This window comes from Podarcis filfolensis (assembly GCF_964270895.1).
Source record: "Podarcis filfolensis genome assembly, chromosome: W".
Classification (NCBI taxonomy): Eukaryota; Metazoa; Chordata; class Lepidosauria; order Squamata; family Lacertidae; genus Podarcis; species Podarcis filfolensis.
Window position 1 is genome coordinate 9,832,807 of NC_139619.1, and position 27,063 is coordinate 9,859,869.

A 27,063-nucleotide genomic window follows, 5' to 3' on the forward strand; every position below is an offset into this window, starting at 1 on the left:
TGGACCTAAGTGTCCAGGTAGAGCAATGGGGGAGCATGCAGCTGTCCCATATAGGGACCAATCCTGCAACCTAGGCATTACCGGCACTATGCGCTGACCAGCTGAGTTATCCAGGATGATCACTAAAGATCCAGGACAGCCTCACCCTGACCCCTGTAGAGGTCCAAGGTGATGTCTGAATCATCATCCCTGCTTCTCTTTGCCCTCCTCCTGGATTGCAGCCTTCAAAAATGCTTCCTTCTGGAAGAAGGCACCTGGGGCGTCCACAAGTCATCCCCTGCAGGAGAGGCAAGCTCTTGAGGCATCTGCAAAAGCCCTGTCATAGTCCGCAAAAACTAAACAATGTAAGGAACCGGTGAAACCAATGCTTCATGGACCACATGGGGACACTATTCAGGCCGGAAACGCTTCCAGGCCATCGAATTCTAGGGCAAAGCCCTAGGATCACATGCTAGGCCAGGCATAAATGTTTCCAGTGAAATAGCAGAGTTGAGGTAGCCCACAGCTTGTCCAGGTACCCCTGCTTGCCCTTTTAGAGGGAAGCACCCCTTCAAGAAACCCAAAGTTCTTTTATCACAAATGGGCCGAACTACCCAGCAAGAGAATAGCCCAAAAGGAGCAATTTGTTTTGTTTTGTTATAACAATGGCTAAGAGGGGGATATGAACCCTGTCTCCAGGTCCTAGTCCTACTCTTTAGCCACTAACCCACAATGGCTCGTCTCTAAAATGGCAGTCGCCACTATCAGGGCAAAACAAACTTAGTGAAAATAAACTTGTTCAGAAACAGCATAGTTCAAGAGCATATACAGAGTGCTCATAGACATTGGAGGCACAGAGAGCCTCTGCCGCCCTGTCTGCCTCAGATATACATTAGCAGCAACTGAGCCTGCAAGCAGGTACATTCTTATAGAGAGGTCAGAGACTTAAAAATTAACTGCTACCTGTAGCAGACTTAGGCTTGGAAGTTATGTGCAGGCCAAATAGGCCTCCCTGCCTCTGCTCTTGAGAATCTTAGTCTCATAGCAATATTAAAGGAACTCAAAATAGTGCTCCCGCCCAAGGCTAGATTAAAATTTGGCCAACAGCGCTGCACACACTCAAATAAAGCCAACCTTCGGGGGTGCTATAAACGAAAGTGATTCCAGCTAAGCTGGGAACAGCCCTGACTAGCCCCACAATTTACAACAGGAGAAATGGGGGAAACCTTTTTTGCGAAAGAAAGCCCCTAACGGGGGCTCTCTCCCTATTGGGAAAGGCAAGCCACAGATACAGGGAGAATCTTCCCACAGGGCAGGGTAAGGGATGGGGTGGGAAATCGAATAGGAAAAAGGGGAATTAAATTATTTAAGGGACTAAAGAGGATTAAAAGAAGGGGGAAATAAAGAAATGTAACCAGACAATGAGAAGACAGTCCAAGTGCTCCATGTGATCCGGTTCCCACATTGAAAGAGAAAGCAGCTTGCTGTGAACCTTGTTTAAATAACCTGTTCCCACCCCCAAATTGGCAACATCAATTTTATCCCAGCAACTCAAACAGCCAATCCTTGCCAGGCCCCTCTATCTTATACTGCCTGGCAACTATGGGGTGTCTTGCTAGGCCCCATCCGCAACACGTGCTCTCCTTTAGTGAGAACACGCTTTACTTGAATAAATGAACTTTTCCACGATATTCTAATTTTCCGAGTTTCCCCTGTACACTAAGTAGAAGAGAAGCATTGCCACCCGACCCCACCCTCCCCCTCTTCCCCCCTCTGTTCTTCCTAACCCAACACTGCATGCAACACTAATGTCTCACAACAATTGAAACTGATCTGTAGAGAACACAACTTGAAAAAAGAGACAAGGAACGGTTTTTTTTTGTAAACTAAGAAATCTTCTATCATTTGTTTATTTATTTATTAAAAAAAAAAAACAAGGAAAGGAGCAGGAAGGAGTTATCCAAGATGATCGTGGCCTTGGAGAGAAAGCAGATGGAGGGAGAGCTTTGAATCAACTCATTTGAGAATGCTGGTGGGAACTTCTTCACATCATGTTTACTCCGTTGCTGAAATTTGCAGGCAGCCGATGCTACAAGGACAAGTAGCCTGCAGGGCTGGGAAGCAGATTACACCAATTGTTGGAGGAGAACAACAGCATCTCTCACTATTACTCAGCATAGCAATATAGAGCTTCCAGGAACAGAGGCACTCTACCTCTGAAGCCCACAGCTAGAGGAGAAGCAGCAGGAGTGGGCTACTGCTTGTGAGTTTGGACTAGATGGGCTTTTCCTCTGATCCAGCAAAGCCACTTCCGCCTACAAAGGAGGTGGAGTTGCGGGTGACTGAGGGAATCCCCGGCCGCGTCAGCCCCTGGACAGCCAATCGCTGGCTCAGGGAGCATGACCAGCCCTATTTATCGCCGTGTACCTCGTAGCAAATTGTCACAACTTTCTGGGTATTGGCGGTTAGGCATTGGTATTGGTATTGTTCTGTAGATGGAAGAGGGGAGGAAGAGCCATCACCTGCCCCGCATATTGAAGGGTAGTCCGATAAAGGATTCCGGGGCGCGTGGCCCTGTCCGAAGCCTATGGAGGTGAGGGCCTAAGGCACGCCCCTGAGCGGTGACCCCGGGGGGGGGGTCCGAGTTGATGTGCATCAGCAGGACTCTCCCTACTGGTGGTTAACCCTTCCCGGACCTCAAGCGGACGGGCTGAATCCGGATAGTCGGTCAGGACCAATGCCTAAGCCAATACCGCTCATCACCTGTAACCAAGAAAGTTGTGGCCATATTTAGCCCATTAACCTTAAATAATTGTGTCATGTGTCTTTATTTCCACTTTGGGGGGGGGGCGGGAACTCGCCACGCAATAGGGCTCTTTTTGATTTTTTATGCACCCACAGACCCCAAACGGCTCTCCACAGGAACACAGTGGTGCATCTCATGTATGTGTGTGGGGGGGATTCCAACACTCCCCCCACCCCCACCCCCAGCAAAGCAAAGATAAGGGAAGCATTTCCAGCATTTAAAAGAGCCCTCAGCATAATGCTGTTAGGACAGCAGCCCTGCCTGGAGAGCGAAGGGGGCTGCTAGGAAGGTCGTCAAAGCATCAAGGCATAGATGAGCCAAAGAATGCAATGAAAACTCTCTTAGAGCCAGAGTGACTGACAGGAAGACTGACAGAACCCCTGTCTGTTGCAGTTGATGGCTGAAGAGTTGAGAAACGGAGAAGGGGTAGAGAGAGGGGGGGTGTATAGTGGCTAGAATTCTGGACTAGGAGGACCTGGGAGATCCGAGTGCAAATCCCCACTCAGTCATGAAGTGCACTGTTTGATGTTGGGTCCAGTCACTCTCATCCTAGCCTGCCTAACAGGTTTGTTGTGAGGGGAAAAATGGGGGGAAAGGCAAGCCATCAATGCCACCTTGAACTGCTTGGATGAAAAGTGGGCTATGAATGTAATAAAAAGCATCCCAAAATAATGATCATGGAAGGTACCCTGGGGATCATCTAGTCCAACCTCCTGCAATGCAGGAATATGCAGCTGTACCTTATGGGAATCGAACCTGCAACCTTGGTGCTATCTGCAGCTCCCTCTAACCAGCTGAGCTGCAATGAGATTTGAGGGAGAATGGGAAGGCGGGTGGGAAGAGAAGTTAAGCTGTTCAGGAAGTGGTTGAATTCCATGGGGATGCTGGCCGTGTGGGGGACCCCAAGCCCTCGCCCCAGAAGATTAAAAAAAAGAAGCAGAAGAAATCCTACTTACAGATTCACGATGCTGGCCATCTCTTCAGGTGAAATCCACTCCTGTTTAAACTCAACTGCTTTAAAATGCTCACACAACACTAACTCTGAACCTTGGCTCTAACCCTCTTGCTACTCCTCTCTGTCTAAAATATACAGGAAAATATGTGCACAAAATATACAAATGAAAATGAAATGATAAAGTGAAAGCAAAGCAAAGTCTACACCTATCTCCCCTGTTGGTTGCTCGCTTGCTTCTCCGTCCCAGTTCTGTCTCAGCCAACTCCTCCCAACTATCCCACGACGGGGATGTGTAGCTTCTGTCTTTTCTACAAGCAGCACGAGATGTCACAAAGATGGACAGGACACTGTTTCCTTGACAAGCCATCCAGCTTGACCCTGAACTAATCTCCCCCCTCTTTCGTTGCCATGTTTTCTCCCTAACCTTGGGACACCTGCTGTTTGCAGCTTTACGAATCACTTTTTATCACAAACAGGTTCATACATTTTCTGGCAACGTTTCTCAAGAGAGGCCACCCAAGCAATTCACCACCCACAATTTGCGGACACCGCTATGCCATCATATTGGCATCAGGTGTTTTCCAGGCCAGTGAATGTCAGCAACCCCTTCTTCTAAAGCTGCTTCCCCAGTTTCATCCAAAATAGAAAGAAATGCCATTTGGTAGCCCATTGAGAAGCTTCGGGAAGTAATGAAATACATTTCTGAAAGTTATTTATGGATGCACAAGGTCACCACATCTTTGCTTAAGGTGAATGGAAAGGAACATTTCCCCAGGCGGCACACCACTGTCCCCGAATCTCGTCCGCTGCTTGGTCATTTCTTTTTTTTTTTTTATATATATTTTTTATTTTATTTTTTCAATGCAAAATCATAACAAAAATTACAAACATTGAATCCAAAATAATACTATACAAACAAAAATCCCCGGAACGTATAGGAAAAAAAAATAGAAAACAAAAGGAAAAAAAAAACAAAAGAAACAAGACTAAACTAAACAAAAACGAAAAAGCACACATCTACAGAAAAAAAACCATATCATTACGTACATAAACACAAATTGACTTCCTTTCTTTGTTCCAAGACCTCAAAAAATTTACTCTTACTGTGTTGTTGTGTCTAATTAGATTACTTCCACCTTGGTACTTTTTTTTTTTTTTTTTTGCACCATTTTTCTTTTCCTTTGACCCTGTAAAGCATCATTCATTACATACCAATATAGTAACTCCAGAACAATGTTTTTTCATATACTCTTTAGCACAACCCCATTCTTTTAATAATTTCTGGTCCGATTGTCCCCTTATGTAAGCTGTGAGTCTTGCCAGATTTATGTATTCACAAAATTTAATTTGCCAATCTTTCACTGATGGAATTTTTCTGCCTTTCCAGTTTTTAGCTATAAGTATCCTGGCAGCTGTTGTTGCATAAAGGAATACTTTCCTTTGATTTTCGGGGATATCATTTGTAATTAAACCTAAAAGGAATGCCTCCGGTTTTTTTCTGAAAGATATTTTAAACATCTTTTTGAGTTCTTCATAGATTTCATTCCAGAATTGTTTAATAGGTCGGCATTCCCACCACATGTGAAACATTGTTCCTATTTCTTTTTTACATCTCCAACAGGTATTCGATTTTAATTTGTAAATTTTAGCCATTTTTACCGGAGTTAAGTACCATTGGTACACCATTTTCATAAAATTTTCTCTTATTGTATAACATGCCGTGAATTTAATATCATATTTCCATAATTTCTCCCATTGGTCCAGCCGAATTACATATCCTATATCACATGCCCATTTAATCATAACTTCTTTTATTTCTTCATCCTTTAATTCCCATTCTAATAATAAATTGTACATTTTGGATATATATTTTTTTGAGTTTTGTAATAATACTTTTTGTAATTTTGATTCTTCTTTTTCAAATCCTATTACTTTATCCTGGTTGAATATTTGTGCAATTTGGTGATATTGTAACCATGTGGTACAGTATTGGGTCACCTCATCGTATGGTCTTAGTTTTACTTGGCCCTGTTCTTCCTTTAGGAGCTGCTGGTATGTTGCCATTCTTCCTATAGTATTTATCTTTTTAACCGATATAACTTCTAGCGGTGAGACCCACCATGGGGTTTTTGGTTCTAACAACCTTCTATGTCTCATCCAGACCTTGTATAATGCATTTCTAATTACGTGGCTTAGAAATTCTTTATGGACTGCCACTTTGTTATAAATTAGATAGGCATGCCAACCATATCTGTTGTTCCATCCAGTGTTCCATTCCAGGCCAGTGAATGTCAGCAACCCCTTCTTCTAAAGCTGCTTCCCCAGTTTCATCCAAAATAGAAAGAAATGCCATTTGGTAGCCCATTGAGAAGCTTCGGGAAGTAATGAAATACATTTCTGAAAGTTATTTATGGATGCACAAGGTCACCACATCTTTGCTTAAGGTGAATGGAAAGGAACAGGCGTGCCCCAGGCGGCACACCACTGTCCCCAAATCTCATCCGCTGCTTGGTCATTTCAACAGATTGTGTGTCTTACTAAGATTTTGTACATTTCAGAAAGCTTTCCCTTGCCTACAAATGAAGTGCATGATTTTTCAAAAACTTATTAATGCCCCGTGCTTTTACTTCTGGTGTGGTAAAAAATTGCAGAATCTGGCTATCATTTAAAGCAGTGTAAGATGCTGGCTTACGTTTCCCCTCACATTTGGTGACTAGGTAGGGATATGCAGTTTTGTTTTTTGTTTTTTGAAGAGTTCCTAAGGAGTCCTGTTGCTTCCGAGTTTTATTTTGGGGGTTGTTGTTGCTTTTGTTTACAAAAAGGTAATCCAGTTGTAACCTTTTTCTAGGTACAATTCTGTACATTCTGGTACTACCTGTTCACTCATGGTCCCTCCAAATCCCTTTGTTTCTTTTAGCAATGTGTCCTTGTGTATCTGCATAAGCTTTTCAAAGCCTGCTACCTTTGCTTACAGAATTTCTCCTTGGTCTGACTCTATGGAAGGCACCATGCTATTCCCCTTTAAATTAGCCATTTCGACAGAAAACATGGGAACTGGAATTTTGCTCTTGAATGGATTTCTGGATCGCCTGCATGCCAAGCACATACTTCTCCCACTGGGCCAGCACCCTTCCTCAGTGACTGAGCTCTCATTGCACACAGCCATCCAGCAAGCAAAAAAATGTTCTTGTTAGAAGGGCAGAGTGGGGAGCAAGAGATTCAGGGGCCGGTTTTAGACCCACAGTGCTCGGGTTTATTCTGTTGCCTGCTTGACATTGTGCCTCCTTCCCCCCTACCTTTTATTCCTATGAAAGTTTCACAATGTCGCTGCTTGGGATTCTGGATAATCTATGGTGGTTTTCTTTTCAGTTTTTTAAATTAATTTTTCAAAAAAAATTTAAGACAAACAAACAAACAAACAAACATCCTAATTGCAATTAAACCAATCTTGATAACATTGTTAAGTGACTTCCTCAAATCCCCCTGGTTGAATTTCATTGTATTTCATTTTAACAGTTTTCCAAAATCAATCTTCTCAAAAAAAAATTTAACTTGATCACTTCACATCTTTCATTCTTTCTAATCTAGCTTGAAACATCTTAATTCCTATCCTTACATATTTAAATCCGAAGCCTATCTCGTATTTGCAAGCTTTTCCAATTAGGTTATCTTGACATATTTAGCTAAATAATCTTTGCATTTTGTCCATTCTTCCTGGTACTCCTCCTCCTTCTGGTCGCGGACTCTTCCCGTCAGGTCGGCTAGCCCCGGGATGTGACTAGATGCTTGTAATGTATGCCAGGCAATCTGGCACAAGTGGGGAGGGTTGCCATCCGCCCGGAATTGCCGGGATTTGGCCGTTGGAAACAAGTGTCCATGCGGGAAACGCTTGAATGTCCAGGAAAATCCAAACGTATAGCAATTCTACACGTGGGGAGTAGGGACGCAAGCGCAAATCAGAATAAATCAAAGGCTGGGAAAGTTCAAACAGAACCCCCCCACACACACGCTATTCCTCAAGATTTGTGTTTAAGACACAGGATCATAGAATTGTGGAGTTGGAAGGGACACCGAGGACCATCTAGTTCCGTTATTCCCCCCCTTTTTTATATATAAGATATTTATTAAAGTTTTAAAAGTTTATATAAAATAGAAAAAACAAAAAACAGAAACAGCAAAAGTACATACAAAACACATACAACAACAAGTATAATTTCAATCCCTTATATTCATAAAACTTACTTTCCCGACCTCCTCATACCTCCCCTTTCTGTATTCCAATCTCTAATTAATTCAATTCAGCAAATCCTTCCCCTAATTTCTATATAATTTTTGACCTTTCTTTTCTTGATTACATAATCATTACAGCTTAAAACCACTTAATTTCTGAATCAACATCGTTCTAACATTCAATAATTTTACAATGTTTCTTAAGATAGTCCTTAAATTTCTTCCAATCTTCTTCCGCCGTCTCTTTTCCCTGGTCTCGGATTCTGCCGGTCATTTCTGCCAGTCCCATATAATCTATAACCTTCATCTGCCATTCTTCCACGGTGGGTAGATCTTCTGTCTTCCAATACTTTGCGATGAGTATTCTTGCTGCTGTTGTAGCATACATAAAAAATGTTCTGTCCTTCTTTGACACCAATTGGCCGACCATGCCCAGGAGAAAGGCCTCTGGTTTCTTCAGAAAGGTATATTTAAATACCTTTTTCATTTCATTATAAATCACTTCCCAGAAAGCCTTAATCCTTGGGCATGTCCACCAAAAGTGAAAGAATGTACCTTCAGTCTCTTTACATTTCCAACACTTATTATCAGACAAGTGGTAAATTTTTGCAAGCTTGACTGGAGTCATGTACCACCTATAAATCATTTTCATAATATTTTCTTTTAAGGCATTACATGCCGTAAATTTTATACCGGTGGTCCACAACCGTTCCCAGTCCTCAAACATAATGTTATGACCAATATCTTGTGCCCACTTGATCATAGCTGATTTAACTGTTTCATCCTGTGCATTCCATTCCAACAGCAAGTTATACATTTTTGACAAGTTCTTTGTTTTGGATTCTAACAATTCTGTCTCCAATTTTGATTTTTCCACCTGGAAACCAATTTTCCTGTCTAACTTAAAAACCTCCATTATTTGATAATAATGAAGCCAGTCTCGCACTTTATCTTTCAATTTCTCATAACTCTGCAATTTCAGTAAATCCCCTTCTTGTTCCAAAATTTCCCAATATTTCGGCCATTTAGACTCCATATTAAGTTTTTTCACAGCCTTTGCCTCCATTGGGGACAACCACCTGGGAGTTTTGTTCTCCAGCAAATCTTTATACTTAATCCAGACATTATACAATGCTTTCCTGACAATATGGTTTTTAAAAGCTTTATGAGCTTTAACCTTGTCGTACCACAAATATGCATGCCACCCAAAAGTATTATTGAACCCTTCTAGGTCCAAAATATCTGTATTCTCCAGAAGTAGCCAGTCTTTCAACCAGCAGAAAGCTGCTGATTCATAATAAAGTTTAAAATCTGGCAGGGCAAATCCCCCCCTTTCTTTTACATCAGTTAATATCTTGAATTTTATCCTGGGCTTCTTGCCCTGCCAGACAAATTTAGAAATATCTTTCTGCCACTTCTTGAAACAGTCCATCTTATCAACAATTTGCAATGTTTGGAACAAAAATAACATTCTAGGCAATACATTCATCTTTATAGCTGCAATTCGACCCAACAAGGAAAGCTTCAATTTTGACCAAATTTCTAAATCTTTTTTTACTTCTGTCCAGCATTTTTCATAATTATCTTTAAACAAATTCACATTTTTAGCTGTCATATTAATCCCCAAGTATTTCACTTTCTTAACCACAGTTAAACCTGTCTCATTCTGAAACCTCTCCCTTTCCATAGGTGTTAAATTTTTCTCCAATACCTTAGTTTTAGATTTGTTCAATTTAAATCCTGCTACTTGGCCAAAATCTTGAATTAGTTCTAAAACCCTTTTAGTACTAGATTCTGGCTCTTGTAACGTAAGTACCAAATCATCTGCAAATGCTCTCAATTTGTATTGTTTAGCTCCGACCTGTACCCCTTTAACCAGCTGATCCCTTCTGATCATATTCAGCAAAACCTCCAGGACTGATATAAAAAGTAATGGGGAGATTGGGCACCCCTGACGTGTCCCTTTTTCTATCTTAAACTCTTCCGTAACCACATTATTTACAATTAACTTTGCTTTCTGCTCTGAGTATATTGCACCTATACCGTTTTCAAATCCTTGGCCTACCCCCATCCCCTGGAGATTCTTCTTCATAAAACTCCAAGAAATATTGTCAAAGGCTTTCTCCGCGTCCACAAATATCAAAACTGCTTTAGTATTTATGTTCATTTCTAACTTTTCCAAAATGTCAATTATATTCCTTACATTGTCTGACATATGTCTTCTCGGGAGAAAGCCCGCTTGGTCCCTATGAATCTCCTCCATCAAAACTTTTTTCAATCTCTTAGCCAAAATGTCAGCAAAGATTTTATAATCCACATTCATCGCCACAGCTAATGGCTAAGATGGCATCTCCGAACCATAGTTTAGAACTAAATGGGAGGATGGAAGCAACGCCCCAGAGCTCTGGTAACAGTTCACTCAGTGAGCTAGAATCTGGGAGAGAAGTGGTGCCTAACAATGAAGGCAGCAAACCGAGAAATGGGGACGATGCAATGCCCAATCGCGGTGACAACATTATACAAGATGGGCAAGCCTTTACTCAGGCAAGATGTTGGAACTTGATTTTAAATCCCCAAAAATTGGTATTTACAAACTTTCCAAAATCAAAGGGCTTCCTTTCAGGGAAAGATCGAAGAATGAGCTCCTTGAACATTCTGAATGATATATTGCCAAGAGCAGTAAAGCCATATGACATTATTTCTGTAGACTATTTGCATCATGATGGTTGTTCAATGAGAGCAATGATTACATTTAGAGATCAGAACCTGGCCAAGTTTATCTACAGATCAAGATATATATTCTTAAAGACCCAGATAAAAATTCTCAGATTTTTTGAAAACAAGGCTCCACCGAATCCCCTTCTGGAAACTAAGCATGCAAACCCTAGTAAGGAGAAACAGCCTCCCAGAACCTGGCCTGGTCTCCAGAAACAAGAGCCTCAAAAACTAAAAAGGAAAGATGCTCACCTGCAAGACCTGCAATTTCAAGAGAATGAAGATGAGGACCTTTTCTCCGTGGAAGAAAATACCTTAATTAGGCAATTTTGCCATTTTCCATCTCCAATACAAACTGAAATATTAGAAAGACTAGATTTGCTAAGAGTTAAGCTGGCTGGGAGAGATATAAATAAGGAAATTAATGTGGACGCCCACAATAAGGACCAGATTTCCTATAATTTGAACCCTATACAAGAACAAAACCCAGCAGCCTGTCGGCCACGTTACCTTCAGACAATGGCTGAGATTAACCTACCTCCAATCAAGGAAGCCCAGCACACTGAAGAGAACACTACACCACCTCCAACAAGGAGAACCATCCCCAAGGTGAACTCACCTGGCTCTTGGGACAAGCTGAGGTACCTAGACGAGGCAGAATTAGGCCATAATCAGGTACCGGAAGAATACTTACGGAAAGAGATAACACACTTCAAAGGCCCGGTGATCACTAATGTCAGTATTCAACACTTAGCAGCCGAAACTATAGAACACTTGGCTAGTTTGCCATGTATGGAGAGTAATGGGCCGGCTCATAAAAGAGTAATCCCTAAAAGCACCTTGGGAAATAATTGACAAAGATCAGACCAGAGGCAAACACCAGCCGGCTCCCTATCTCCGCGGAAATTCGACATCATTACGTATAAACAGACCCAATCCTCATTCACAAATCAAGAAAAAGCAGTTCCTGTTGGGATACTGCCAGGGAGACAAAGGCCATCACTGCCTCCACGTCGACTCCGGACGTCCACCGATCTCCCGTAGATACGCAGTTTCAGCAATTAGCGACACGAGCTCGCAGAACTAGCTTGCCACATTCCGGAGCTCATGCACACTCTATCAGCAGGATTCACACAGCAAAAGTCGCACTCAGGAGAGCATTATTTTACAAGTTTAATTCAGCGTTGATCAGAACAAAAAAACATGACTGCCTGCTTCAGTGTCTTTGACACCAAGAGTGAAAACGAAAGCAACAGAAAACATAAACATCCTGTGAACAGGAAATGCGCAGGCTGTGACACAAACATCCTGCTCCCTTTTAAGGTGGAACGGAAATATCCTAACAGTTCCTTCCTTTAAAGACGCATCCAATCCATCTCAGAGCCTTACAATTGTTTCCTGGAATGTTAACGGCTGGGCGACAAAGCAAATGGATCCTGAGGCAATAAACTTCATCTCTTCTTTTGACATTGTGTGCCTTCAAGAGACTTGGTCCCAACAAAGTATCGCTCTCCCTAATTATTGCTCCTTTAGCTCCTGTGCTCGTAAACTAACCAACAGGGGTCGCCCCCAAGTTGGCCTCGCCTGTCTTATTTCAACCAACCTATCCCTCACTATTTGCGAGGAAATTAAATCTTCCCCTTACTTTCTCACTATAAAGATCCATCTTCCAAAGACCAAAAGCCCATGGTTGATAACTACAGTATATCTGCCCCCAGTAATCAATGATTTCGACCGCAATGAAAGGTGGTCTGAACTTTCGTCTTGGCTCCATGACCTTCAAATAACTAACCCTGGACTTCCCCAAATCCTCTTAGGTGACTTTAATGCAAGAATAGGTCCCAATGACGATGATATATTATCTCCCGCAGCACTCTTGGACAATCCCCTGCAGCCCCCCTGGGGAAACAGATGCTCTCTTGATCCTGTAACAAATGCGTCGGGGAGGCTGATGGCCCAATTGGCCATGGAAAACGATCTTTGCATCGCAAATGGTAACATCACTCCCTTGTCCTCGCAGCAGTTAACGTGCATCACCTCCCGGGGAACCAGTGTTGTCGACTACATTTTATTGACGCCGGAGCTATTCTCAATTTCTACAAAAATGGAAGTGGCTGAATATTTTGGTGGTGACCATCTTCCATTGACTCTATTGTTAAACCTAGTAGAGCCATTTTCAGCCCCCTCAAACTATAGTTCCACGGCACCAAGTCACCCAGTATACAAAACAAAGAAATGGACAAGCCTCAGTTCCTCTCTTGCCCTGGACATACAAAAATCATTTGATATGTCTGCTGTCCCTTCTGACCCAATTCTGCCCGCTGACCAATATCGGAAATTAATTGATGCTTTCTCAACAACTTACACAACCACCACCTCGCCTATCCACCAATGCCTCTTCTCTGAATCACCTTGGTTTGACAAGGAATGTAAAGCCCTAAGAAGGCGAATTAGGAAAATGGTCAGAATCATCAAATTTTCCAATGACCCCCAAACTCGTGCAAAGCTCATAGATATTAAAAGGACATACAGAAACATGATTCATTGCAAGAAACAGCAGCACATCCTAGAGGCTTGGTCCACTCTTCGTTCGGCTGTAGAGAGGCATGATTCCCGCTCCTTTTGGCGATTAGTTAGACCTTCGGCACCACTCAATTCAGCTACCCAGATTTCTGCTGATGAATGGATTGCCTATTATTCAACCAGTTTCGCTTCTCCAAATCATCTTACAGATCTCCTTCACCCCCCGTCGGACTTCTGTTCCTGTTCTCTTAGTCCCACTTCTTCAATAAACTTTACCTCAACTCGCATCTTCAACATCATAATGTCCATGCGAAGGAATAAGGCCCCCGGCCCAGACATGGTCCCGTTGGACCTTTTCCTGACTGATCCTCTTTGGTGGAGCGAACAGCTGACTCCTGTATTCACCGCTATCTCCTCCGCCCTAGACATCCCCGACTCCTGGAGAGAAGCTATAATAGTTCCGATCTTCAAAGGCGGCCAGCCAAACATCCCTGGGAACTATCGCCCCATTAGTTTATTATCTATTCCGGGGAAAATATTTGCCGCTGTTTTACTGGAAGAACTTCTTTCATGGGTCCAGGAGAGGAACATTCTACCGTTAGAACAGATTGGCTTCCGAAAGTCAGCATCAACCATGGACCACTGTCTAACTCTTTATCACCTTGCCAGTAAATACACTGCACCAAGGCAAGGCCACCTATTTGCCGCTTTCATGGACCTGGAGGCCGCCTTTGATTCCATCCCTAGGCAGAGATTATGGTCCAAACTTGCCCATCTGGGAATTGATCCGCACCTCCTCTCCTTAATTATTTCCCTTTATTCAAACACCACAGCTTGCGTCCGAAGTGGTCCCAACGGCTCCCTTACCACCCCATTCCCAACGGCCAAGGGCGTCCGACAAGGTTGTCTCTTGGCCCCTTTACTGTTTAATCTCTATCTTCATGATACAATTTCCCCTTTGAAGCTAGCAACTAAGTATCCTCCTCACTTAGCAGGTCACCCCGTTGCTTCCCTTTTCTATGCAGATGATGCCGTCATCTTATCCAGAACAGCTGCGGACCTAGCAAATGCAGTTAATGCATTTATCGCCTATTGTAAGGCGGAAGCTCTTAATATTAATTATAAAAAATCGAAAGTCCTTCACTTCACTCGTTCCCGCAAACTCAAGCTGGAACCGCTTAAGATTACAGGTGGCTACTTAGAAAAGGTAAAAGCCTTTAAATATCTAGGCTTAATATTCACTTATAATCTCTCCTGGACCACCCATCTACAATCTGCCTTTTTCGCCGCAACCACGACCTCCAATGCCATTGTCCGATTTTACCACCAGAAGGGCGGCAAACACCTTCCAGCAGCAATTCAAATATTTAATGCCAAAGTTGTTCCTAAACTATTATATGGCTGTGAAGTATGGACTACAGCAATATCAGGTAACTTGGATCACCCACTTCATATGTTTCTGAGATCTCTTTCCGGTGTTCCGAGATGCGTCTCAGGTGCAGCCCTACGACTTGAGTTCGCCCAGCCCTCAATTGTAAAACGAGCATGGTGTCGAGCCATCTCCTATAGCTCCCACCTACTAGCATCGGATGCTCGAATTAGAGGTGGTTTTTCCAATCTGATTCTAAGAGATATTCATAATTCCCCTTGGAAAACTACAATTAACCTCAAACTCCGCTCTCTTTTTAATCTGAATTGCAAAACTGTTCTTAAATTAGAGTGTATCAGTCCGGCGGCCCTACCTTCAATTAAAAAGAAGCTACAGCAACTTGACTTCTCTAACACAGCTGCCGATGCAAGAGGGCCGTGTTCAGGCCTAGCCCTAGCTATTCCTCCCCCTGAAGGAATCCCTCTATACTGCTTCACAATTTCTTCGGAGGCTAAGCGAAGGGCCTTTACTTGTGCCCGTCTCAACTGTTTTCCTACAGCAGTTCTGTCGGGTCGTTATTCCAGAGTCCCCATCGCAAACAGAACATGCACCTGTAATGACACGGCTCTGGAGACTATGGAACACATAATGCTCTTCTGTCCTAACTGGTCAGATGAAAGATCTCGGTTTTTAACTCCTCTCATGAACAAGCTTCATCTCCCAATCCAGCCCTGGATAGTGTCCCTTTTTTTGCAGGATTCTGATTGTTGGATTACCGAGATGACAGCTAACTTCCTGCTCAGTGTGATGAAGAGGAAAGCGGCACTAACTTCTTTTTTAACACCTCAGCTGCAGTCGATACGCTGCACAATCAAACGAAGTTCCAAGTACCTTTATTGTACAAGGACAATGGAGCTAGGACAAATCTGAGGAGCTGAAGGACCCCTTTAACGATCCTCCTCCAGCCTCAGCAGTTTTTTGTCTTTTTGTTTCTGTACTATTCGGTCACTCGATGTTTTAAATCCTCTGTTGCTTCTGTTATTTCTTTTTTTTTAAGTATTTGCCCAGGACGATATCTACCTTTACCTCCCCACCCCCATTTTATGTTGTTATTTCTATGTATATCATGCTATGGCCATACGGCTAATGCAATAAAATCTAAAATCAATAATCCACATTTAGTAACGAAATAGGGCGGTAGTTCTTAAGTTGATTCTTTTCAGTCTCAGTCTTCGGTATAAGTGTAATATAAGCTTCTTTCCACGTTTCTGGTGCCCTTTTCCCCTCCAAAATTTCATTGCAGACTTCCTTCATAGGTTGTAATAGCCACTCCTTCAACATTTTATAGTATCTGGAAGTGAGCCCGTCCGGTCCCGGGGACTTGCCCAGTTGCATGTTTTGAATGGCACCTTCTATTTCCTGCTCAGTTATTTTCTGATTCAAAACTATTTTACTTTCATGATAAATTTTTTGTAATCCATAAGTCTTAAGAAATTTGTCTATGTCCATTTCTTTCTGCGGCCCTTGTGTGTATAATTGTTTAAAATATCTCTGGAAGCAATTTCTAATCTCATTTGGCTTATATATATTCTTTCCTTCCACTTCTAGATTTGTAACCGTATTTAATTTTTGTCTTCTCCTCATTTGCCAAGCCAATAGTTTACCACATTTGTCTGCAGATTCAAATGTCTTTTGTCTCATTTGTTTAATTTTCCATTCTATTTCTTGATTCATCAGTTCCATATATTGTATTTGGTATAATTTGATTTCTCTCAAAATCTCTTTGGACTTTGGTTTTGATCTTAGTTTCCTTTCCCCTTCTTTTATCTTCTCCAAAATCTTATCTTTTTTCTCATTTTGGCTTCTCTTTTTTATTGTGTTTTGTTGTATCAAGAATCCTCGCATAACGGCTTTACTTGCATCCCAGATTACTCTTTTTTCAACATTGGTATTCATGTTTATTTCAAAATAGTCTCTCAATGTTTTTTGGGCCTTTTTATACACTTCTTCATCTCTAAATAAAGTGTCATTCATCCTCCATCTGAAGGAGCCAGTTGTTATTTGCTTCATCTCCATTCTTACTGCGTTGTGGTCAGAGCAAGTTTTTGGGCAGATTTCCACTTTCTTTATCTTTGATGCCATTCCTCTAGTAACCCAAATTTGGTCGATTCTGGTCCATGTCATTTTGGCTTCAGAAAAGAAAGTTCCCTCTCTTTCAAGAGGATTCTTTGTTCTCCAAATGTCAATCAGGTCCATATTGTCAGTCATTTCAAAAAAAGTTTTTGGTAGTCTTCCATCCTTAGTAAGTACCTGTCTTTGTGCTTTGTCCATATTTGTAGATACTACTCAATTCATGTCTCCCATCAAAATTAAATTATAGTCCAGATAGTCCAACAAAGTCTCATGCAACTTCTTGAAGAATTCAGATTTCCCCTCATTCGGTGCATAAATTCCTACAGTCAAAAATTTCTCTCCTTGGACTTGAATTTCAATTGCCAGGAATCTTCCTTGTTCATCTTTAAAAATTAATTTCGGTAGCAATTTTTCCTTTGCATATATCACGACTCCTCTTTTTTTGACTTTGTCAGATGAAATAAATTCTTGTCCCAATCTTTTATTCGCCAATATTTTCCTGTGTAACCTCATCACATGTGTTTCTTGTAAACAAATCAAGTCCAATTGTTCTTTCTTCAATATATGAAAAACAGCTTTCCTCTTTTGAGGCATATTCAAACCATTACAATTCCAGCTTAGAAGTTGCAGAGCCATGATGAGACTATTTACTTACTCCTGCTGCTCCAAGTAGTTGTTCTTCCTCTGTCGGTGGTTTCAACCCGAATGACAAGTTTGATATGTCTGATATGTCCAGTGTTCCTTTTCCCAATGGCATCAGTTCCTCCCCAGATTCCACCTCCTTCTGAAGATCCTCTTCGTGGTCTCTCAAGAATTTGTCTTTATCACTCAGTGTCCTTATTCTTATCTTCCTTCCTTTGTATTTAAAAGATAGGCCTTGTGGAAATTCCCACCTGAAGAATATCTTTTTTCTTTTCAGTAAAACAACCAGATCTCTGTAGTAGGTTCTTACATCCAAAATATGCTTCTGGATATCTTTGAAGATCTCCACATAAGAATTTTCAATCTCCAAGGTTTTTTGGTAGTGCAAATTCAAAATTTTATCCCTTTCTTCTTTTGATCTTAATGTTATCAAGCAGTCTCTTGCCTTATTCTTCCTTTGTCTTGTACCGAGCCTAAATGCACTCACTATCTTGAATTCATCCTTCTCCAGGCCCTGTTGCCAAAAGTCCAGAAATTCTTTTGTCAGGAAGTCCGCCAGGTTATCTCTCTCACTTTCCGGAACTGATCTGATCCTTAAGTTTCTCTCTTTTCTTTGCAATTCGATCATAGACAAAGTCAGATCATGATCCTCCAATTTCTTAATGACCGGTGGTATCCTCTCCTGGGTAGTAGCGGCAATTTCCTTTGCTTCCTCAGCAATCTTTCGAGTTGTAGCCGAGTCCTCCAAAAGTCTTACAATAGTCTCTGTATTAGAATTTACCTTCCTTCCCAATTCATCGATACTTTTCGTGTTCAGGTCAATTTTTGCTGAGACCTCAGCCACTTGTTTATTAGTTTCCGCAACTTGTTTACTTGTCTCTGTTCCCTTCTTCGTTAAGTATTCCAAAGATACATTAATTTTGCCAAGTGCCTGTGCCAGAGCATCTTCTGTTGACATAGCTCTTACTTTTGTTTGAGAGGCAGCAGCTGTACCCGTGCCTCCGGATGTTGAAGCTCTCCGCTGGTGGGAAATATCAGTCTTGTATTGTCTACCAGATCTTAAGCTTCTTTCTTCAAATTTCCCCTTTTCTTTATCCATAACACTCTCATTCAGAGCCAAGGTCACGTCCTAAACTTGTACTTTTGTTTTAGAAAGGAAATTTCCACTGGCTCTCACTTCTAGTGGCTTAGTTGTTATTGTTGCAACAAAGTCTCCACTAGGGGGAAAAGTTCCAAATTCACTTTGGAATTTGTCTCTTTAAAAAACCCCTTTTCTCCAATTAGCCACAGTTTCCAATTTATCTTCAATGCTATTTTATGTAAAAGTCCATCCAAAGACACTGTATCTTTACACAGAGTTACTGCTACAAACAATCCCAATGTGCTGACAGTCCACCTTCAGTTTCCCTGTCAAGGCAGTCCGACTCCAGAGATCAAGGCAGCGGATGTTCTTTTTAAATTCGTTCCTTTCTTACAGGCATAAAAAGTTCAATTTCCACCCCCCTCCGCTCCTGCCAAACGGTGGGGAGAAATCCTCTTCCAAACGATAGATTACTAATTTCAAGAAAATGTTCACTCTTAAGTTACAGCTTACAGTCACTTTGCTTTAGATTGTCTACACAACGGGAAGGCAGACTTCCTTTTTGTACCTTTCCCGTGCTAGTGCCAAAATTCTTGTTAATTTAATTTCAATTTAAGTCCGTTAATCCTACTCACGAGTAGTTGCTTTTAAGTCCAAATTCTTGGGAAGAAATCAGCGCTCTCCGATCATGGCGATGCGGCTTCACTCAACAGGCTGGGTAGACGACCCTCAGCACCGCGCCGCTCACCCGCTGCCGCTCCGAAGCCTTTAAAAAGGCTCCTTTGCGGTTTTGGGGGGGCGCAAAAGGTGCCCGCCGGGTCTCCTCGTTCACAGGCTTCCGCGCCTGTGATTTTTAGGGGTTCCCGCTTCGCCGTAGCGGCAGGACCCGAACCCGCTGAGCAGACTTCCCCCGGAGCTCGGGGGAAAATCCGCCAATTAATCGCTGGCGCTGACCGGAAGTCCCCGTTATTCCCAATCAGGGGTCCGTGGCCCCATCCCTTGCCTCCCTCCAACTAATTTGCTCTCATTTTGGCATGGCAATAGCATACATTTTATGGGCGGTCTTGTTGTTTTTAGTATACCTAAAATCCTTTGCTTATTACCCCACATTTTGTTCAAAAAATTGCTTTGCAGAGGTAACTACCATAGAGTTATCAAATTTTTCAAAAGTAGGGGGTGGCTTTTGAAAAATAAGGGGTCCTCAGTAATCAGCCAATTAGGAACCACTGATCTAGTTCCATCCCCTACAATGCAGGAATAATGCAGTTGGCCTATACAGGGATCAAACTTATGACCTTGGCATTATCAGCACCCCGCTCTGAACATCTGCGTCATCTTCAGAGTTGTTGTTGTGGGAGCTGTAGTTCACCAAAGTAAATATTGAAAGGATCCTCTTTTCACATCAAGGACAGACCATGCCAAACATCTACTTTATGCACAAAATTGACTCCCCAAGCTCTTCTTGTGTTTTAAGACGCTGGGATGTGGGGAGCCGGAAATTCCACTGGGCTGGCAGAAGCCCCTTTTGTGACTCAATAGAGCTCTGTCTTCAACCCCAATGTTAGTTTGGAAAACTCATCCCTTTTCCTTTAACACACTCCCCTCCCCCCACTTTCCTGCATTCCACTCTTTTCCATATCGAAAGCAATTTCTAATGTCCACTGCCAGGACCAGCTGAGGATGTTTTTGCTTGAGGCAGAAACATCCTGAGCCTTTTTTTTTTTAAATAATATTTATTACTTTTAAAGATTACAGAAAAGGAAAAGAAAAAGAAAAAAGACAAGAGAGAAAAAACAAAAAATAGAAAAGAAACAATACAATACAATATATAAGCAATACAAAACACAACCTAAACACATTAAACTAAACTAAACAAAACCCTAACCCACCTTAACCCTAAACAAAACAAAACAATAACCATTTAAAAACATACATCACACCTTTTCCATACTCTACCTTTCATTCCCTTGTTTCCTCGACTTCCTCTCACCTCCCTTTTTGTATTCCACTTCTATTAATTGTTTCAGCAAATCCTTTCCATCTTTCTCTATTTTCTGTCATATTATAAATATCTTAACATATTTTTTATCATTAAAACTAAAATACTTATATATGCTTAACTCCTTATAACATTTCTGCTAAGGCCATAAAATTTCTTTCCACCATTTTTCTATCATTCATTAATTGTACAATATTTCTATATATAAACTTTAAATTCTCTAATCTTCTTCCACCATCTCCTCTCCCTGGTTTCGGATTCTGCCAGTCCTTTCCGTCAATTCCATATAGTCCATCAACCTGGAGATCTTATGTCCGAGGCTCTTAACTCTTTTCCAGGTCCCTTCTGCAGGTCTTCTTCATATTCTTTAATGCCAAAGAGCAGATCTCGGGAAGACTCCAACCTAACAATGCTTTTATTCCTTCCGGACAGGTCAGCCAAATTTCCATAGTTGAAGCTGAGGTCTATAAGATGTTTCATGACATGTTTCAAAATTCCTCCAAATCCAAAGGCCCCCAGAACTCCAATCTCCTCCAGACCCAAGTCCATGTCCCAAAAGTCAGTTAATCCCTGCATAGAGGGATCTTTCCAACTTTCCTTCTTCCGTCCAAGCCGGGATCCAATCCTCAAAATCTGGCTTTTTCTAGATTCAATCATAGAAGGCCTCAACTTGTAATCCTCAATTTGCTTCTGTAAGGCTGAGGATCCCGCTTGTATTACTTTAGGCTCAACAACCACAGCTTTCTCTTTCTCCTCCACAATCTGTCCTGCCAAAGTAGATTCTTGTACCAAGTCCTGAATTATTTCTGTGTTGGTGCTCACTTTTTAACTCCAATTAGTCACTTTTTGATCCAAGTTGTCAATTTTAAAAGACATGTCATCCGTCTTCTTATGAAGCTGTTCCAGTGAGTAGCTTATCTTACATAACACCGTCACAATGGCTTCTCCTGTCAACATTTTGAATGGTCCAAGGTCAATCTCTGGTTCTCACAATTACTTATCTTGCAGCTGGTGATTCCCCAGTTGCACTCCTGTGACAGTTTCAAAGACTCCCTCTAGAGGGAAACAGTCTCCACTTGTATCAATCCTTTCGAACACAATTCAAGCCATAAAAATAGTTTCAATTTCCAGTTACTTTTCCTCCTTTTTAAACGCAGTATCTTTCTCTTATATAACTAGCTGTCAAAAATGTTCTGTTCGCAGTCAATGGACTCTCCCAAAACTTCACTCTTTCTGGCAGCCCTTTTCCAGGTTTGGACCAGTGGTAATTTGGTTTTTCACTCTCTCCTGCAGGCTCGCTAAGTCCAAAATTTCCCCCCTCTTCTCCTGCTTCCAAGGGGGGTTTTGTAGTTTTAACCGATGAAAATTTAATCCTTTGCCAAAAGCTTTCAAAGACTTTAGCTTATAACGTCTTTGCTTCAATCTATTTACAAAAGGGGAAGGCGGACTTCCTGTTTAAGACCTTCCCCGTTTCGATGCCAAATTAAGATATTTAAAGATCCAAGTTCTACTCACGGGTAGTTGTTTAAAATCCAATTGTCCACAGGAAAAAGTCAGCGCTCTCCGGCAACAGCAATGCGGCTTCACTCCATGAAAGAAGCAGTCAATTCGAAGCACCGCGCCACTCACCCCACATCGCTCCGGATCCCCAAAACAGGGTTTCCCCGCGAGTAGGGGAGGCGCTGAAGGTGCCAGCCGAATCCCAAGTTCACAAGCTTCTCCCGCATGTGATTTCAGAGGGTCTCCGCCTTCGCCGTGGCGATCAGACCCTGCCTTCCACGGAGCAAGTTCCTCCCGATCGGAGGAGCTCCGCCATTGCCGGAGGCGCCAACCCGGAAGACTAGAAACACCCTGAGCCTTGTCTCTGCTTCTCCTTTAGGAAAGGAGGCTGGAGAGGAGCAGGTTGTGTTGGCAAAACCCTCACAAGGGCCTGACCGTGGTCACAATAGTGGCATGGCTGCAAGCATGGTGCTCTATGGACCTTGATCTGCCCCCCCTTGAGCCAATGGCCTCGCAACGCCTCATGCGCAGGTTGGCCCTGCCAATTCCTAGGGTGCCCAGTTGGATTATTTCAGTGGGGAAGGGGGAAGTTCCCAATCCTGTTCCACTGCTCTCCGCCTGCTTCCCCCCCCTCAAAGTGATCCATCTAGCCTCCACTCCATCCCACTTCAAATGAAAATAAATAATAAAATTGCTCCCATCCAGACTCTGCAGTCTCCATAGCTGCTCTCAGAGCTCCAGACTCCTTTGGTCATTTTGGGGACTCCCTTGAGAAGAACAAGTGGACATCTAGGAGTTGCTGTTGGTGGTGGTGGCGGGAGCAGGGCTCAGCTCCTCCTGCTCTTAAGTGTGCTCTGCTCAGTTCTGCAGCCTTATCCCTTGGCACCAGGTGCACATATGCTCTCATAACCCCCTCAAGCCAAGCCCAGTTCTTTTTCTGCCTCTGTTCTCCCTCCTACCACTGAGCCCTGGAGACAAAGCTTAATGGGGAGAGGGGAGGGCAGACCTCCCCTCAAGAGTCTATGCAATAATTCGCAGCCAGCTGCTGCTGGGCTGAAACTTGCAAGCTGCAAGCAGTATGAGGAAGGAGAGCAATTGAGAAACACCTTGGGGAAGCAATGTAGCCCTCTTTCTGCACCTGCAAGCCTTGTTGTGAAGAGCGAAGTCAGATTCCATGGTATCTGCACGACCTGATGCCCCATGCAGCACCCCCTCTCCACAGCCTCTCCCTCATGTGTGCTGCGAGGGCCCAAGGCGGCTACATTTGGAAAGTCTGGCTGAGTTTCAGAGCAGTGGAGAAACCAGCAAAGGCAATTGTAGCTCCCCTCCAAACACCAGAACAATCTCTGCACAACGGATCTTTCATTTTGAAACAACCGCTTCCCAATAAATTAAGAGTGTGTGTGCACCAAGTACAGGAACCCAGGACAGAAAAGCAGAAAGACAAAGTTGCAGAACTTGGGGTCGGGTGGGGAGCCCAACCCAACCCAGCTGTACCCACTGCCTCAGCTCCCCTCCTGCTGCCCAGCCTGCGCCCCCTCCTCCTCCCTGGTCCCTTTAGGCAGTGCTTAGTGTCTCATGAAGAATGAACACCCTAGAACTCTACTTGGCAGAATGGGGACAGATAGCTGAACTATAGAGAGCAGGCTAAGGCGTACGTGGGCCACAGTGGCTGCCCTGCCCCTTCTTGATGAGCATCAAGGCTGGGGGGACAGAGAAAGAGGTCCTGCAATCCCAGGACAGGCCAGGAATCCTTATGCCTGGTACCCACCAAGAGTAGCACATGCTCAGCTGCAGCAGAAGGGGAGAGCGTGGACTACTGCGCAGGGACTGAGAGCAGCAGTGGTGGTAGTAGGATGGGCAGGGGAATGACTGTCCTCCAACAGGGTCCCTCCCCAAGCACCCTGAACCTGCTGCCAATGCCCTGGAACCATGTGGAAAGCCAAGTGTGCAACCGTGTCAGGAGTCAAGAGGAAAAGGTGGAAAGGGCGAAGCACAGGGAAGGGAGCTGGCACATGGCAAGATGGCACAAGGGGAAGGGCAGGCACCAGAGAACAGAGGCTGGGCCTTGCCTCTTCCCTCCCAACTTCGTCTCCAGTCACGCTTGGCACCTTTCGGAGTCATCCGCCCCCAGCAGGAAGCCCAGGAGGAAGCCGATGGCACTCGGCAGAACGTTGGGCAGAGGCCGTAGCAGGAGGCTGGCGAAGAGGGTGGCTGCAGGGAAGCGAAACATTTGCATGAGAGGAGGCGGGAGCAGGAGGAAGGCCAGCTCCCAGCCAGGACAGGCAGGCCTTACCTAGCATGTTGCCACTGACGTTGTTGCTCTCAGAGTATTTCAGCAGCTCCCGCAGGAAAGCCACCACGAAGCGGAACACGTTCTGGTGCGACCGCGGCAACTGGCAGATCACCTGCAAGACAGGGAGGGGCGGTTTGGAGTTTCAGTGCAGAGCTTTGCTAGAGGAGGGGCATGGATCACTAGCACGGTGTACTTGTTATGTTTGCAGGTTTAGACCTGGCATAAAAAAAAAGAATGTTTAAAATGGTAACCGGACTAGAACTCTGCTGGGAACTTTGGGGAATAATACAACTGTAGAGTCGGAAGGGACCACAAGGGTTAACTAATCGAACCCCCTGCAATGCCTAAGGTGGGACTCGAACTCAGGACACTGAGATGAAGAGTCTTATGCTCTACCAACTGAGATATCTTGGGGGAAGGGCCATAGCTCTGCAGTAAACCACCTGCTTTTCATGCAGAAAGTCTCAGGCTCCACCCCCAGCATCTCCCAGGAGGGTAGGGAACATCCCTTGTCTGAAATCCTGGAGAGCCACTGCTTGTCAATTTCGACAATACTGAGCTAGATGGCCCAGTATATGGCCGCTTCCTGGGTTGGAAATTCAAGCAAGGTTCACTGAAACAGGTGGGCTATTGTTACAAGTCCTGGTCAGAAAGCAAAAAGGCAACATGTGCGCACCCCACCCCCCTCCACAACCGAGAGGGATGGTTATCAAAGGAGACATCAGCAACCTCTGCAGTTAACAAGGCTTCCCAGACCAGACTAGCCCTCCTGCCAGTGTGCCGGTTTACTGGCTTTCAGGGATGTTTTAGTGGATTTCCTGTTACTCGCGGCAACATTTGGACTAGATGACTTTGGAAATCCCTTCTGATTCTATGCTTCTGTACACACCACAGACCAGCCAGGAAGAGATGGGGCTCTGGGGCCGACCTGGCGACAGAGGTGGCTGTCATGTGAGCACTCAAGGCAGCGCTGATACAGTTCATAGCAAAGGACTGGTTCTGGCACTGCGTCCAGGAAGATGAGCAGAGCTTCGGCCACCGAGTGGTCACTGCCAGCTATTGACAGCCTGGCAAGGGAAGTGTTCTGTCCTGTTACCTGCAGCCTGCCTCCTTCCCAGGCTGGTCCAAAGCAAGAAGCTTGGTCCTTATACATCTGGGCCCACCTTGCAAGTTCCCCCTTTTGGCGCAAGGTGGACCTTGAACCCGCAGCCCTGAGATTAAGAGTGTCACGCTCTACCAGCTGAGCCACCCCACTGTAATTATCCCACACCTCCCCTCTTGACGAAGCTGCCTGCAAAGCTGATCTGCCGAGGAAATGTCCTTCTGCAGGCATGGTTTCAATCCAAACAACAAATACTAGTGGTCAACTCCAAAAGTGCGGTCAAGAAACCCTGCTTGCCAAAGAACAATTGAACGCACCCTTGAAGCTCCTTTGCAGCCATGTCTTTACCTGTCTCCACATCTGACACCACGTATGATGCTAGATGTGGGGCCTGCGGGCCTGTCAAGGTTCCCCACCTCTGCTCTATCTAGCCAGGCTGATGTTTTCAAATGGGGGTTAAAGCTGTGAAGCTGTTTGGATGCATGACTGGACTTGACTGTGGGCATTTCATTTTGCTGTGTCTCAGAGCCTTAAGGATGGGCTGGCCTAGCAACCTAAGCCACCAGGTATATAAAAGTGAGGTCCACTCCAGCCAAGAGCGAAAGAAAACCACCAAGCAGCCCTGCTCCCCAACAATGTCCCCCAAAGAGGATACGGATCGTCTCGGGAATGCTAGTGTCCAGGCACTCAATTCTCTCCTGCAACTCGTCCTGCATGCCCGGGGTCTGGAAGAGGTCCTCCTGAAGCAGAGTATCACCCATGCGTTCGGAAGGGATGAGGTACATCCTGGATAGCATGAAGAACAATCCAGCCCTGGGGTGCATAATGTGAGGTCGAGGAATGCCACAATGGAGAGAAGCCCATCACCAAGAGAGCTGGCACAAGGGCTGAGAATTGTATCCCACCTGCTTTCCACAGTAGCATTCCTACTACCCTTCTCCTGATTTGGGGCAATGGGAGAGTGAAATCATTCCCCGCTTCTTCTAGTGGCCAGTCTCAGAGAGCCGCTTTGCTAGGGATAGACAGACAATGGTTGGGAACACTTGGGTTCTTCTGAGCCGCTCTAAGGAATAGTATATGCTGGATGTCCCACCCGCTGCCGCTCCACCAAGGTGCCACTATACTCACAGCAGGAGCTTGTAAGAGCGAGTCGGTAGCTAAGATATAAATCAGTTGTGGGGTTTGGAACCTGCACACCTCAAAACTGGTACTGGATTCCAGCCCACACCCATCCTTTCAATGGTACCGTCCCCCTCAGCTCACCTGGTGGCAGGCATTCTTGAAGAGGTGGTCCACCAAAAGCCAGATCTCCTTGGCCGCTCAGTGGAGTCATCACCATCCTGGGGTACGATATCCAGAAACTGCTTCTCCTGGAGGTCCAATGACAAGCGGGACTGGCGACTTCCGGTCGGCGCCAGCGATTAATGGCGGTCTCCCGCTGAGCTCCGCTCAGGGAGACTGCTCCGCGAGTTCGGGTCTGACCGCTACGGCGAAGCGGGGACCCTTAAAATCACAGGCGCAGAAGCCTGTGAACACGGAGACTCGGTGGGCACCTTAAGCGCCCCCCCTTTATCGCAAAGGAGCCTTTTTAAAGGCTCCGGAGCGGCATCGGGTGAGCGCGGTGCTGAGAGTCGCTACCCAGCCCGTGGAGCGAAGCCGCGTCGCCATTAACGGAGAGCGCCGATTTCTTCCTGTTATTCGGACTGAATTGGATTACCCGTGAGTAAGACGGA

General features: G+C 44.2%; 1 protein-coding gene across 1 annotated transcript in view; it reads right to left on the reverse strand.

The window, feature by feature from the left end:
* Positions 1-24,030: 24,030 nt before the first annotated feature.
* Positions 24,031-27,063, reverse strand: part of LOC310753760 (inositol polyphosphate 5-phosphatase OCRL-like) — a gene marked incomplete at both ends in the record, with an annotated part of 379,841 nt that continues 376,808 nt past the window's right edge. Inside the window, 3 exon segments of the mRNA XM_083595103.1 lie at positions 24,031-24,146; positions 24,229-24,340; positions 25,157-25,284. Coding sequence (XP_083451229.1) covers positions 24,031-24,146; positions 24,229-24,340; positions 25,157-25,284 — 356 coding nt within the window.